At 49.3% G+C, this 13,464-nt stretch overlaps 2 protein-coding genes across 2 annotated transcripts; both read right to left on the bottom strand.

The window, feature by feature from the left end:
• Window positions 1-2,285: 2,285 nt before the first annotated feature.
• On the bottom strand, window positions 2,286-8,333 carry LOC139833929 (uncharacterized). The gene is made up of 2 exons (XM_071824303.1): window positions 7,599-8,333; window positions 2,286-2,342 (listed from the first exon to the last, which is right to left on the bottom strand). Exons 1-2 carry the CDS (start codon window positions 8,331-8,333, stop codon window positions 2,286-2,288), a joined length of 792 nt encoding a protein of 263 aa, XP_071680404.1.
• A 1,333-nt stretch (window positions 8,334-9,666) lies between these two features.
• LOC127312941 (G-type lectin S-receptor-like serine/threonine-protein kinase LECRK2) lies at window positions 9,667-12,255 on the bottom strand. Its single transcript, XM_051343476.1, has one exon. It carries the CDS (start codon window positions 12,179-12,181, stop codon window positions 9,755-9,757), a length of 2,427 nt encoding a protein of 808 aa, XP_051199436.1. The 5' UTR covers window positions 12,182-12,255; the 3' UTR covers window positions 9,667-9,754.
• Window positions 12,256-13,464: the final 1,209 nt, after the last annotated feature.

Below are 13,464 nucleotides of genomic sequence, written 5' to 3'. Positions count from 1 at the left end.
ATCCAAAGCATGCATCTATGCCTAAAAAGTCCACCTTCGAAGTTATCATCCGAACCCCCTCCAGTATTAAGTTGCTAACAACAGACAATTGCATTAAGTATTGTGCGTAATGTAATCAGTAACTACATCCTCGAACATAGCACCAATGTTTTATCCCTAGTGGCAACAGCACATCCATAATCTTAGAGGTTTCTGTCACTTCCCCAGATTCACGGAGACATGAACCCACTATCGAGCATAAATACTCCCTCTTGGAGTTACAAGCATCTACTTGGCCAGAGCATCTACTAGTAACGGAGAGCATGCAAGATCATAAACAACACATAGATATAAATTGATAATCAACATAACATGGTATTCTCTATTCATCGGATCCCAACAAACACAACATATAGAATTACAGATAGATGATCTTGATCATGTTCGGCAGCTCACAAGACCCGACAATTAAGCACAATGGGGAGAAGACAACCATCTAGCTACTGCTATGGACCCATAGTCCAGGGGTAGACTACTCACACATCACTCCGGAGGCGACCATGGCGGCGTAGAGTCCTCCGGGAGATGATTCCCCTCTCCGGCAGGGTGCCGGAGGCGATCTCCTGAATCCCCCGAGATGGGATTGGCGGCGGCGGCGTCTCTGGAAGGTTTTCCGTATCGTGGCTCTCGGTACTGGGGGTTTCGCGACGAAGGCTATTTGTAGGCGGAAGGGCAGGTCAAGGGGCGTCACGAGGGGCCCACACCCTAGGTCGGCGCGGCCAGGGCTTGGGCCGCGCCGCCGTATGGTGTCGCCACCTCGTGGCCCCACTTCGTCTCCTCTTCGGTCTTCTGGAAGCTTCGTGGCAAAATAGGACCCTGGGCGTTGATTTCGTCCAATTCCGAGAATATTTCCTTACTAGGATTTCTGAAACCAAAAACAGCAGAAAACAGCAACTGGCACTTCGGCATCTTGTTAATAGGTTAGTTCCAGAAAATGCACGAATATGACATAAAGTGTGCATAAAACATGTAGATATCATCAATAATGTGGCATGGAACATAAGAAATTATCGATACGTCGGAGACGTATCATCCACACATGGACAATACATGAAGCCACCATGTTTGTTTGCCTCCGCCACGGCCATAAAATTATCCAGCCCCGAAGTGAACTCGTCAAACCGTCAGTCAATGTACATCCATTGCCGATTCATCTACATGATATAATTAAGCTGATCAAAACCATTACAGAACATCACGATGTATATATACACATGCATTTTATCAATTGCAGATGAAAAGGATAAAGTTGTTAACCTCGATGAAGAAGAAAAAAGCAAGTTAAGTGTGGCTTGATTTGTGTAAACTCAAGTGGCAAATCCTCTTAAGCATTTCATCGAACACCTCTTGTGCATGTGAAGAAGAGAGGAGAGCAATACACCCCTCTTGTGAAGAAAGTGAAAAAATGGCCAAGTGTTTGGACCCTTGGGCAGGGGCAAGGTTATATAGCCAGAGGGGGGGGGCCTTTGGACCCGGTTTGTAATACAAACCGGGACTAAAGGGTCCACGGCAGGGCGCGGCAACCTTTAGTCCCGGTTTGTATTACAAACCGGGTCCAAAGGCCACTACAGGACAGGCGCCAACTAGTGGGGTCGCCCTGGGCAAAAACGAACCGGGACCAATGCCCCCCATTGGTCCCGGTTTGGTTCTGCACTGGGACATTTGCTTGGGACCAAAGGCCTCTTCTCCACTAGTGAACATAATCTACGGATTAAAGCCCCACCTACACCTTAGGCGTTTTACACTTGATCGACTCGATATGTATTATGTCGTTTTTTTTTTATCGTTTTTATACTTTGATCTCGGGACTTATAAACGGCTGTGTGCATCCTGGTTATAAGCCGGGTGTAATTGCTTTTGAAGTAATAAAGCGCCCATTATCGTAAAAATTCGGGAAGCTTTAGTATGTAATATATAATATAATTTATAATATATTTCTGGCTCTCTGACATGGTTTTGCAGTGAGGTTTTTTACGGTACAATTTACTAGTCCATAGGACTAGTAGTATTGAGTAATATCTACCATTGATTTTATGGATATTTTGGACCAATTACTAGGAAAAAATTATGACGGAGATTTTATTTCATTTTCTACTATGGTAAGTGCAATCTTGTCACATCAGAATTTGATACTTAATGATACATGCCACGTATATTGCTGGATAAAGCCCCACTATATTATTTATTCCACGTAATTATCACTAGTTAAAAAATCAAGTGAAAAAATAAAATAATATTACGTAGTACTACATCCTTTTCTGTGGGGCATTTCGGAAGGCGTGCTCCACAGAAATAGGAAAACGCTTATAGACAGAAATGAATTCAGTGACGCATTAAAAAAGACGTGATCCACAGAAATATTTCTATGGCACATAAAAATATGCTCCACAGAATTGTTGTGTTCTAGGCTGTATAAAAATTACAAATTTCTGTGGCGCATATCAAAGCGACATATACTATGTATTCTAGGCAGTATAAAATTACAAATTTCAAGATCTGAGGTTCACAGCGCAAAATTTGGAAACAACCAGATTTATCAGTATTTATTATTTTTACGTAGGCCAAAAAACAAACTGTTTTGTGTTGATATTTTCCATGCGATACAATAAGTCATTGACAAATTCTATTATTTTTATTGATTTTTTTAAAATTTAAATTCTAATTTTGAAGAATATAAAAAACAAGCTCTATGAAGCCTGTCCTTAAATAATTTTTTAGTTGTGGCCCACAGTATACACACTAGTTAATACGGGACATGCATCTCACGAATTATTGACGCATCGTAACTATGAGAAGAAACATGGTAGGCAAAGATACCGCATGCACTCTCCTTGGTAGTTTCCTATATTAAATACATCTCTCTTTTCTACCCGCCTAATCTGTACTTTGGTGGAAAAATACTACTCATTTAATCAACAAGTATTGATCAATTCAGACCATTAGATCTCCTACTTGAACGGTCAATAATTCCTAGTCCCTACCGTAAAAAGGCCCTCTAACTTGGACCATTCCTTCTCATTGCTAATCATGTGCTTAACCTTTTTTTATGAACATTGGTTAGTGGCATTTTATCAGTATCTGTCTGCCTATGCTTATATACCAGAATTTGGTCTTGGAAATACATATCATTCAAGGGCATGAAAAAGAAACTATGAAACCATACTGGTGCAAATTTCACAATCGCGTTACTCCAAATACACTAGCTACCTACCTTGGCCGTTGCGTTAGTATTCAGTGGATTGGCCTATGGGATGTGGTACAATTATCTGATATGCTGCTATTTTTCTCTCTTCAGGAACATAGCTCGACAGTATCTCTTTGACATTATGAATTTTTGTAAGCTGGAATATGGCTGCTACTCATGTCTGGGTCATACATTTTCTCTAATATGTGTTGTCTCATAGTTATTTTAAAATCATGGATGGATATTATGAAATTAGTTTCTTACGGTGGTCATCGTGGGCTATACTGTAAGGATTCTTAGGAATACAGTTAAAGGCGCAGTCTGTGGATGACCTCATCATCTGACTATTGTTTCAAACAATCTTTATTTATTCAGTTGTGATGGCAGCAATGAACAATGTTCTGGGATGGTTCGCTGGCAAGCCTACTACTTCACAGGCCAATCCTGTATGGAGCTGGACCTGGAGTCCTGGATTCATCCGAAGTGAGCGTAGGGCGATAAATTCTTAGGTTCAAGCTTCGAGTTTATGCAAAGCAATGTAAGCCCTGGGTCCATTTCTTCCATAGATATACCCGTTGTTTGGTCTATGAAGAACACCGAAATCTGACATTTTGCTTGATTGCATGTGTTAGGGCAATATACTTGTTGTATTACCAGGGGGCCAAAGGCCACAATATATAGTACATGGACAGGTGCACATATGCAGAAAGCCCCCTAACATATGGGGAAACTACAATATACAGATATATACATCTAACACCCCCCCCTCAAACTCATGGTGGATCCACAACACTGAGTTTGGAGAGTAAGAAATCATGCTGCGCTCGAGTCTGTGCCTTCGTAAAGAAATCCGCCAACTGCAAATCGGAAGGCACATAATGAACCGCAACAACATCATCCTGTACCTGTGCACGCGTGTAAAAGGCATCAACACCGATATGCTTGGTCAGCTCATGCTTGACCGGATCACGTGCAATACTGATAGCACCTGTACTGTCAGACAAAAGTGGAGTGGGTGTCGTAACAGAGACCCCAAAATCTGCAAGCAACCACCGTAACCAAGTCACCTCAGCAATCAACAAAGCCATAGCCCGCAACTCAGCCTCAACACTCGAACGGGAAACTGCAACCTGTTTCTTCGTCTTCCAAGCAACAAGCGAACCACCAAGAAACACACAGTAAGCAGAAAGCGAACGATGATCCGTAGGATCACTCGCCCACGTAGCATCCGAATAGCACTGGAGCTGGAGAGAGCTGGAACGGGGAAAGAAAAGGCGACGAGTGATCGTGCCACGAAGATAACGAAGAACACGGAGGAGATGACTATAGTGGACAGTGGTAGGAGATGAGACAAACTGACTCAGAATATGAACAGGATAAGAAATATCAGGACGAGTGACAGCAAGATAAACAAGACTCCCAACAAGATGGCGATAACGGGTGGGATCAGGAAGAGGATCACCATCAGTAGGACGAAGCTTAACATTAAGCTCCATAGGAGTATCAACTGTGCGCTCATCCCCAAGAGCAGCACGAGCAAGAAGATCATGAATGTACTTTTCCTGAGAGATAGAAAAACCATCAGAAGTGGAGGAAACCTCAATGCCAAGAAAATAGCGAAGAGGACCAAGATCAGTCATAAGAAACTGATCACGAAGACGAGCCTTGACGAAGGCAATATACTCAGGATCATCACCAGTAATGATCATATCATCAACATAGAGAAGAAGAAGAGTACGTCCACGAGGAGAAGTGTGAACGAAAAGTGCTGGATCATGAAGACTAGGAGAGAAACCAGCAGCAGTCACCACAGAGGCGAAGCGCTCAAACCAGGCACGAGGGGCCTGTTTGAGACCATAGAGAGAACGTCGAAGACGACAAACCATCCCATCGGGAACAGAATACCCAGGAGGAGGCTGCATGTAAACCTCCTCACTCAACTCGCCATTAAGAAAAGCATTCTGAACATCAAGCTGGGAGACAGACCAGCGGCGAACAGAAGCAACAGCAAGAAGGGTACGCACAGTAGTCATATGAGCCACAGGGGCAAAAGTCTCATCATAGTCACGGCCGTGCTCCTGCTCAAAGCCACGAGCCACAAGATGCGCTTTATAGCGCTCAAGAGATCCATCAGAGCGAGTCTTAATTTTATAGACCCACTTACACGTGATAGGACGAACACCAGAAGGTGGAGAAACAAGATCCCAAGTGCCAGTGCGCTCAAGCGCAGCGATCTCCTCAGCCATGGCAAGCTGCCATTCAGGATGACGCTCGGCATCCCGATAAGAAGTCGGCTCGGAAACGACAGAGAGACCATACTGACTAGGAGAGTAACGAGCTGGAGCACGACGCTGACGGACAGGCCGTGAAGGCGGAGGGTCATCAGCAGAGGATAACTCATCAGAAGAAGCGGAAGAAGGGACAGCATCAGAAGGATCCGAAGCCGGAGAACGAGGAGTACTAGGTGGACTAGACAGAGGAGAGGATGGCGCCGAAGGGGGCACATCATGACTAGGAGGGGGAGGAGACGGCATAGCAGGGGGTGCATCCGGAAAAAGAAGAAAAGAGATATCATCCACCGGGTAAGTACCCGAGGTGGGACGAGGATAGAAGGGACGCGTCTCATCAAACGTGACATCACGAGAGATGCGCATCCGACGACCAACGGGGTCCCAACAGCGATAGCCCTTATGCTCATCACTGTATGCGAGAAAAACACACTCAACAGACTGAGCGGTCAGCTTGGTGCGATCGCGAGGAGGGAGAAGAACGTAGCAAACGCAACCAAATAAACGAAGTGTCGAGTAATCTGGAGAGCAACCAGAAAGACGCTCGAGAGGAATGCCACCTTGAAGGGCAGCAGAAGGCTGAATGTTAATGAGTTAAGTCGACGTAGCGACAGCCTCAGCCCAGAAATGCGGCGGAAGAGAGGAAGCAATCATCATAGCACGGGTAGTCTCAAGAATATGACGATGCTTACGCTCGGCGACACCATTTTGAGCATGGGCGCCGGGACACGAGAACTGGGCAAGGGTGCCCTGCTCAGCAAGAACACCACGCAGGTGCTTGGAGATATACTCTCCTGCAGAGTCAGCACGAAACACACGAATAGGCGTGGAATGTTGTGAGTACGAACCATGGTTGCAAAACGCTGATAAATAGAAAGCACCTCACTGCGAGAGTGCATAAGAAACAACCAGGTGTATCGTGAAAAATCATCAGTAAACAAAATGTAGTATCGATGACCCCCTTTCGAAGGAAAGGGAGCCGGACCCCAAACATCCGAATGAACTAAATCAAAAGGTCGCTGAGATACAGACGCACTAGTAGGATAGAGAAGCTGAATCTGTTTGCCTAGCCTACAACCCTGACACGAATGCAAAGACACATCTCCTGAGACAGACCCCAGGAGACCACGACGAACTAATGACGATAAACGGGAGCCACAGAGGTGACCCAGCCGATGATACCACTGCTGAAAAGATCCAGTGACAGAAGCAGCAACCGCAGGAGCACTGGCAGATGAAGTGGCAGTAGAAGGAACGCGAAGCCAGTCTAACTCCCAGAGCCCCGGGGACTCAAGGCTGCGAGGGCCAGCTCCAACCAGGGCCTGTGTACGGCGGTCCTGAACAACACAAGAATCAGCGTCAAGAATGACGCGACAACCAGAATCAGTAAGCTGACTAGCGGAAAACAGGTTCATCTTAAGACTAGGAACATGAGAAACATCAGGAACAGAGAAAGAGGTAGTAGAAAGGGTGCCTCGACTGGAAACAGGGAGAGAGGTACCATCAGCCGTGATAACGCGAACAGGCGAAACAAGAGAGCGAAGAGCAGAAAGAATAGAAGACGCAGAGGTCATATGAAAAGAAGCTCCAGAATCCAGATACCACGGGGATGACGTACCTGACTGTGTGGAAGGTGGTGGTCGCGCGGTGCCAGAAGAGCCAGGCACAGAACCAGCAGTACCCGTCGAGGAAGAGCCTGTACCAGCGAGCAGACCACGAAGACCACGGATAATGTCCTGATCAGATAGCGCAACAGCAGAAGATCCTGAAGAACCAGCCTGACGACGAGTAAGATGCGGCGGGCGTAAGCTGGGATCCCTCTGCCAGCAAGAAGAGATAGTGTGGCCAGGCCTGCCACAGTAGGTGCAAGGAGGTGACGTCGAACCACGAGGCTGCTGGGGCTGACGCTGACCCTGGAATGGAGGAGTAGGAAGTATCGGCTGTGCCGGAGGCCGCAACGAAGCCGACGGCATAGGAGGTCCACGAGCAGACGGCACGGGAGGGCCACGAGCAGCAAGAACAGAGGGAACCTCAAGAAGACCAGCACCACGAAGACGAGTCTCCTCAGCACGAAGCTCAGCAAGTACCTCAGAGAACGGAACACGTCCACGGGCAAGCAGCTGGGCCCGGCGCGGCGCAAACTCCTTACGGAGCCGCGACAAGAACTCAAAAACGCGCTGAAACTCCAGATCCGCGCGCACAGTCAAACAGCAGGGACAGGTGGCACACACAGCTGTACGGAGAGAATCAAGCTGACGCCAAATAGCAGCACTCTGAGTGTAGAACTCATCAATAGTAGAATCACCCTGCTGAAGGGCATGCTCCTGGCGGACCACAGACAGGTAGAGAGCATCCCCAGACGGCTGATAGCGCTGACGAAGAAAAGCCCACTGAGCAGCAGCGGTGGGAAGACCCATAAACTCAGCAGCATACTGAGGCAGAACACTGGAGGTGAGAACAGCAGCAGCACGAGCATCCTCATCTATCCACTGAGTGTACTCGGTCAGATCCAGCCGGTAAGTCGCAACGGCAGTAGAGTGGTCCTGGACCTTCCGGTCATAATCAGCCAAAGCAGTGTCATCAGCACTCTTGGCTGCATCCTTATCCGCCTGAGTAGCATCAGGGGCAAGGGCAACAGGTGGCGGCGCAACAGGCACCGTAGGAGCAACGGGGCGTGGCGGACAGGAGACCTCGCCAGAAAGAACACCCCAAAGACGAAGACCGCGCATATGGACGCGCATGAAGGCAGCGAAATCAGGATAATTCGCGCCATCAAAGATCACCGGGCAGCGAGGGATCGCAACATAGCCCGAGGAAGACATAGTTTTTTTTTTTTGCTTTTTTTTTCAGATGAAAGTGAACCGACCAGGGAGATGCAGCCTGGGAAGATCGAACTGCCACCGCACGGGATCAGGCAGAGGGCAGCACGCGGGATCTCACGATCTCACGCGGCAAGAGCAGCACGCGATCTCACGCGGGCGGCCTCACGTGGAATCGCACGCGAGCGAGCGGGGGCGACGGACGGAGAGGTTGGACGGAGCGACCTCACGCGGGTGGCTCACGCGGGCGGGCGGGGAAGCTCTCCAGGCGGGGAAGCTCTCCAGGCGGGCGGGGAAGCTCTCCAGGCGGGCGGGGAAGCTCTCCACGCGGGATCTCACGCAGAGCACGCGGGCGGGCGGGGAAGGAAGCAGCAGACCAGGCGGCCGAGATCGAGCGGAGAGGTCGAGATCGAGATCGATCGGGGAACGAAGCAGTAGATCGAGGGATGGACGCACGACGGAACAAGCAACCTCAGCCGGGATTTAGAGGATCAATTTTTGCTCTGATACCATGTTAGGGCAATATACTTGTTGTATTACCAGGGGGCCAAAGGTCACAATATATAGTACATGGACATGTGCACATATGCAGAAAGCCCCCTAACATATGGGGAAACTACAATATACAGATATATACATCTAACAGCATGGACAGATCACTCAATACTTGTCCAGTTCACAATATGTCAATATTACTTTAAAGTAAATAACCAGTATGTGAGAAACAAGTAGAAGATTGTTTTGTTTCCTTTCCTGCATAGGGTAAGGACTGGCAGACTCCTTTTTTTTCTTTTGAATTTCTCAAGAACTGCAGAATGTGATTTCTCATTACTCCTCCCATGATTTCTCTTCCGTCAGGGATACTGGACTAGGATAACTGAGGAAGGCTGTCTTATAAACCTCCAGTTCAAGACATCATTTGTTAGACCCGAGATACTGTAGCGGGACTTTTGTTTCTTAGTTTTCTTTTCCTTTTTTTGGCTGTGTGCATCCGTAGTACCATTAGGGTGGTGCGTTGTTGCAGAGGCTGGGTGTAATTGGTATCTTTTTGATATTAATATATTCCCTTTATCGAAAAAAAAAGTTCAAGACATCATTGCTCCAGATCTGTACATTTCTCTGGTGGCTTTTGCCAACTACATTGTAGTTGCTGGATATGCCTTGGGTGTTCTTGGAAGGTAAACCTCAAAGCCAGAATGAATTTTGTTTGTTTAACTCCTAGGACTTTGAGAAAAAAAAAAGTGTAGTATGACCTACGATTGGCAGAATATATGTTTCATTTGATTATACTGAGTCTGTTTGAACGTTTAAAATAAGAAATGTATGCAGACAAAGGTTGAAGGATAGAAATTAACATTTGTTTGCGGGAAAAACTTGGGAAATTAAACATGTACTGCTTTCTTACATAGAGAATGCCATTCAATCTAGACAGAAGACATGACTAGAGATGCCGAGTCCATGTAGCAAGCGGGAGGGTCAGGAAGCACCTCAGGCTCGACCACCACGGTCTCCAGTATCTGCACCACTTGGTGCATCGTCGGCCGGAGTGATGGATTTGGGTCGATGCACCAGAACGCCACGCGCGCAAACCTCTCGACCCTCTCCAAGTCTGCCATGGCGTCGTCGTCCTGATGCAGTATAAGCTCAGTCTTATGGTTGCTGACCAACTGGCCTGCCCACCCAAATAAGGTGACCGTCTGGCCCCCATCCTGGTCGAAAAACGGATCTTGGCACTTCCGGCAGCATATCATCTCCAGCAGCACGACGCCGAAGCTATACACGTCTGCTTTGGTGTCGATGCGTGCCTCGCTCCGGAACCACTCAGGGGCAATGTATCCCCTGGTGCCCCTGATGTTGGTCACTGTGGTGTGCACCTGCTGGTCGCCGAGGAACTTGGAGATCCCAAAGTCGGTTATCTTGGGAGCGTTCATGTTGTCGAGCAGTATGTTGTCTGGCTTGATGTCGCAGTGGATGATGGGAGAAGTGCATCCGTTGTGGAGGTACTCGATCCCTCTGGCGATGCCGAGGGCGGCCTTGGCACGCCAGCTCCATGGTGGCCTCTCGGGCTTGAAGAGGAAGCCACGGAGTGACCCTCCCGGCATGAACTCCAAGACCAGCATCCGGTGCTTCCCTTCTTTGCAGTACCCGATCATCCGGACCAGGTTCCGGTGGTGGATCTGCCCGATGGACTGCACCTCATTGATGAACTCCCTCTCGCTGTACTCGTTCGAGTTGATGAGCCTCTTCACCGCGATGAGGCGCGGCTGCGGAGATTTCAATTTTCCTTCGTACACCTCGCCGAAGCTTCCTTTTCCCAGCAGTTTCTCGAATCCGTTGGTGGCTTTATGAAGCTCCTTCCAGCTGAAAGCTCTCACACTCAACAAGCCCTGGCTCTCTCTGTTCTTAGCGAGGTAGTGCCGTGCCAGGAAGCTGCCGGCAATGGCCAGCAACACGAAGGCCACGCAAACTGTGACGACTACTATGGTTCTTGTCCTCGCCGCAACGGCAGGACGATTGCTGCTCCGCCGTACTTTAATCAGTGCCTTGGTCGTGACATCGCTCGCCTGCCGTCCGTTTGTCAGCGCCGCCACCTCCGTGCAGTCGGTTCCTCCGACCATTAACGCAGCGGCGCAGTAGCAGTCGTTCAGGCAGTAGTTCCGGCACTGGTCCTCCGTGACTGACCAGAACTTCTTGTAGTAGATGGATGTCTCCCAGGTGGTGTTTGGCAGCTCAACGAGCGTGTACTCGTCGGTGTTGTTCTCCCCGTCGCAGCTCTGCGGCACGAACTCCGGCGTGCAGCCAGTGTCCATATGCTGCGGGTCGGCGTACGTGTAATTAGCTGGGCACATGCAGCGGAGCCGGTCTTTCTGCTCCGTGCAGTACGACCCCGGGCCGCACATGCCCTGCAGCCCGAACGTCCTCTTCCCGCAGCCGTCGGTGGGGAAGGACCCCGAGACGATCCACGACGTATTGTTGCCGCCGCCGTTCTTGGAACGGACGTAGACACGGACGATGCCGTCGGGGTCCATCCTGGCGAACTTGTAGGACCTGCTGGCGGCGTCGGCCGCCATGGGGGATATTAAGCTCTGGACGACGCCGCTGTGAAGAGTGTAGTTGAGGCCGCCCTGGTTGTCGAAGGTCACCGTGGTGCTGCTGTTGGAGCCGTCAGTGTTGGTCTGCCAGTAGGCGTCCCTCACGGTGTTGCCGCGGGGGACATAGACATAGAGCACGACGTTGCCGTCCGTTTGGACGTCCATGCTGAACCGGCCAGTGGTGAACTCCGTGTCCGCGCGCCTGGAGATGAGCTGTCCCTGGGCCAAGGACTGGCCCGGCACCAGCGTGTCCCTGGGTTGCGAGAAGCTCTCCCACAGCACATCGCCGTCGCCGAGGAACTGGAGATTGCCGGAGTCGAGGAGCACAAACAGAGACCCGCGCTTGAGGTTGGCGATCGGCGGTCTCCACAGCACCTGGTTGCCACCGTTGGTGATGTCGGTGAGCTCTAGCTGGCCGTCGGTGGTGACGCTGAGCACGGACTGCGGCGTGGCGAGGGCGACCGTGGACGACTGCTTGGCGAACCAGACCACGGACTGCAGCTGGGAGGAGCTGCTGGCCTGGCCGTCGCCATTGTCGTCATCGTCCTGGGAGCGGAACCATGTGGCCAGGAGGAACTTTCCCGGGTTGGACGCGTCGAGGGCGCGGAAGCCGAACGCGAAGACGCCGGACGGGCTGGTGATGTAGTTGGGCGGCGTCATGGACACTCCGGCCGTGTGGTTGGTCGTCTGTGCAGCGGCTACGAGCACTAGCACGGCAAGGAACGCGGCGAGGCAGAGAGCAGAGCAAACCGATGCCATTGTGAGATGTGGGCTCTGGCCACGGTGCGATGCGTGTGCACGCTCGTTTGTGCAGCTCCACCTGCACCTGTACCGGGTACTGTACGCAGTCTTTGACACAAGTGGTCTCTCGGTCTTGTCCGCTTGTATAGTATTTTTCTCCAAAGATGTCATGTCTATTTCGAAAAGTGCTGTCTCTTGCTGTTAGCCTAGTGGTTGTCTTGGACGGGGTCGTGGTGAATGGTGATAGCTGACCGATCATGTCTTCTTCCTCCATCCAGTCTCCCCACGGCGGTTCAATGCTTCAATTCGTCTCGCCCGTCCCCTTCATCACGCTGATTTTCGGATCAAGCTCCAAGGCAATTGAATCTAGAAAGTCGCTGTTTCGTCTCTGCCGTGTGCCCTCCATCTCTCCATCACCTTCCCATCAAGCTTGCCGGAATTGGATCTCCGGCTTGATCGCCAGGGCCTGCGAGCCATCGCCTGCTGTACAGCACATCAATAAGCAGTATGCACAACTATGAGCAAATTTCTTTCCTTGCACCAGAACTATGACTGCATGTGAGGTGATTACAATACGTTAGTTGAACTTATTACAGCTGGATTGCTATTCAATGGTTTGGTTCCCTGAAGGAATTGTATGAGACGCAAGTCCGAGGTGAATCGCACGCAGCTCAAATTTCCCCATGTTTCTTCTCGAGAATAATTTCCCCATGCTGCACTGAGGTTATTTTTGAATTTTTGAGGAAGAGAACGGTGTGAACTTCACCGGCATATTTTGTTCTTTCTCCTCAAGGGGGTTTTCTCCTGCCCCTTTCATCCGTTATGCTCTAGGAATCATGATTCGTTTCTTGATTATCAAATAGACTTTGCCTAAACGATTTATTTATTGATCTGATGAAGCTCCGTTTGCATGGTTCCAATCAGTTTTTCTTGGATCTCATTCAGTTATCGGCATGGCCTACATCAGGTGATTACGATGGTTGCATTGGTGTTCTTTCCTACAACCTCACGGTTTCCTTGAAGATTATTTGTTGTATTATGACACATTTGCTATGATGGATCAGAGAGGGAATATTCTGGAATCAGCAGTAAGTCTTTTTCTTATAAATCGTATCACAAATAATTATTAGTCTGTAGCAAGAGCCGATCATTAAGTGAGAGATGTCAAGAGTCAAAATCTTTTTGGCCCTGCCTTAAGCTTTTCGCCCAAGACATCCTTAATGGTTTCACTCTTGGAATGTTTGATATTTCAAGGCTTTACTTCGGAATTCTTTCTGTTACCCCCAAAGTGCTTGTTGCTG

Source organism: Lolium perenne, chromosome 7 (assembly GCF_019359855.2).
Source record: "Lolium perenne isolate Kyuss_39 chromosome 7, Kyuss_2.0, whole genome shotgun sequence".
In the NCBI taxonomy this organism is placed as follows: domain Eukaryota; kingdom Viridiplantae; phylum Streptophyta; class Magnoliopsida; order Poales; family Poaceae; genus Lolium; species Lolium perenne.
This window is presented reverse-complemented; position numbering and strand designations above follow the sequence as displayed.

Coding starts and splice junctions, on each gene's coding strand:
- LOC139833929 (XM_071824303.1), bottom strand. CDS start 8,333: ATGTCTTCCTCGGGCTATGTTGCGATCCCTCGCTGCCCGGTGATCTTT. Junction 2,343..7,598: donor GACGTGTTCCGTTCTCTGAG/GTACTTGCTGAG, acceptor TCTGTCTATAAG/CGTTTTCCTATTTCTGTGGA.
- LOC127312941 (XM_051343476.1), bottom strand. CDS start 12,181: ATGGCATCGGTTTGCTCTGCTCTCTGCCTCGCCGCGTTCCTTGCCGTG.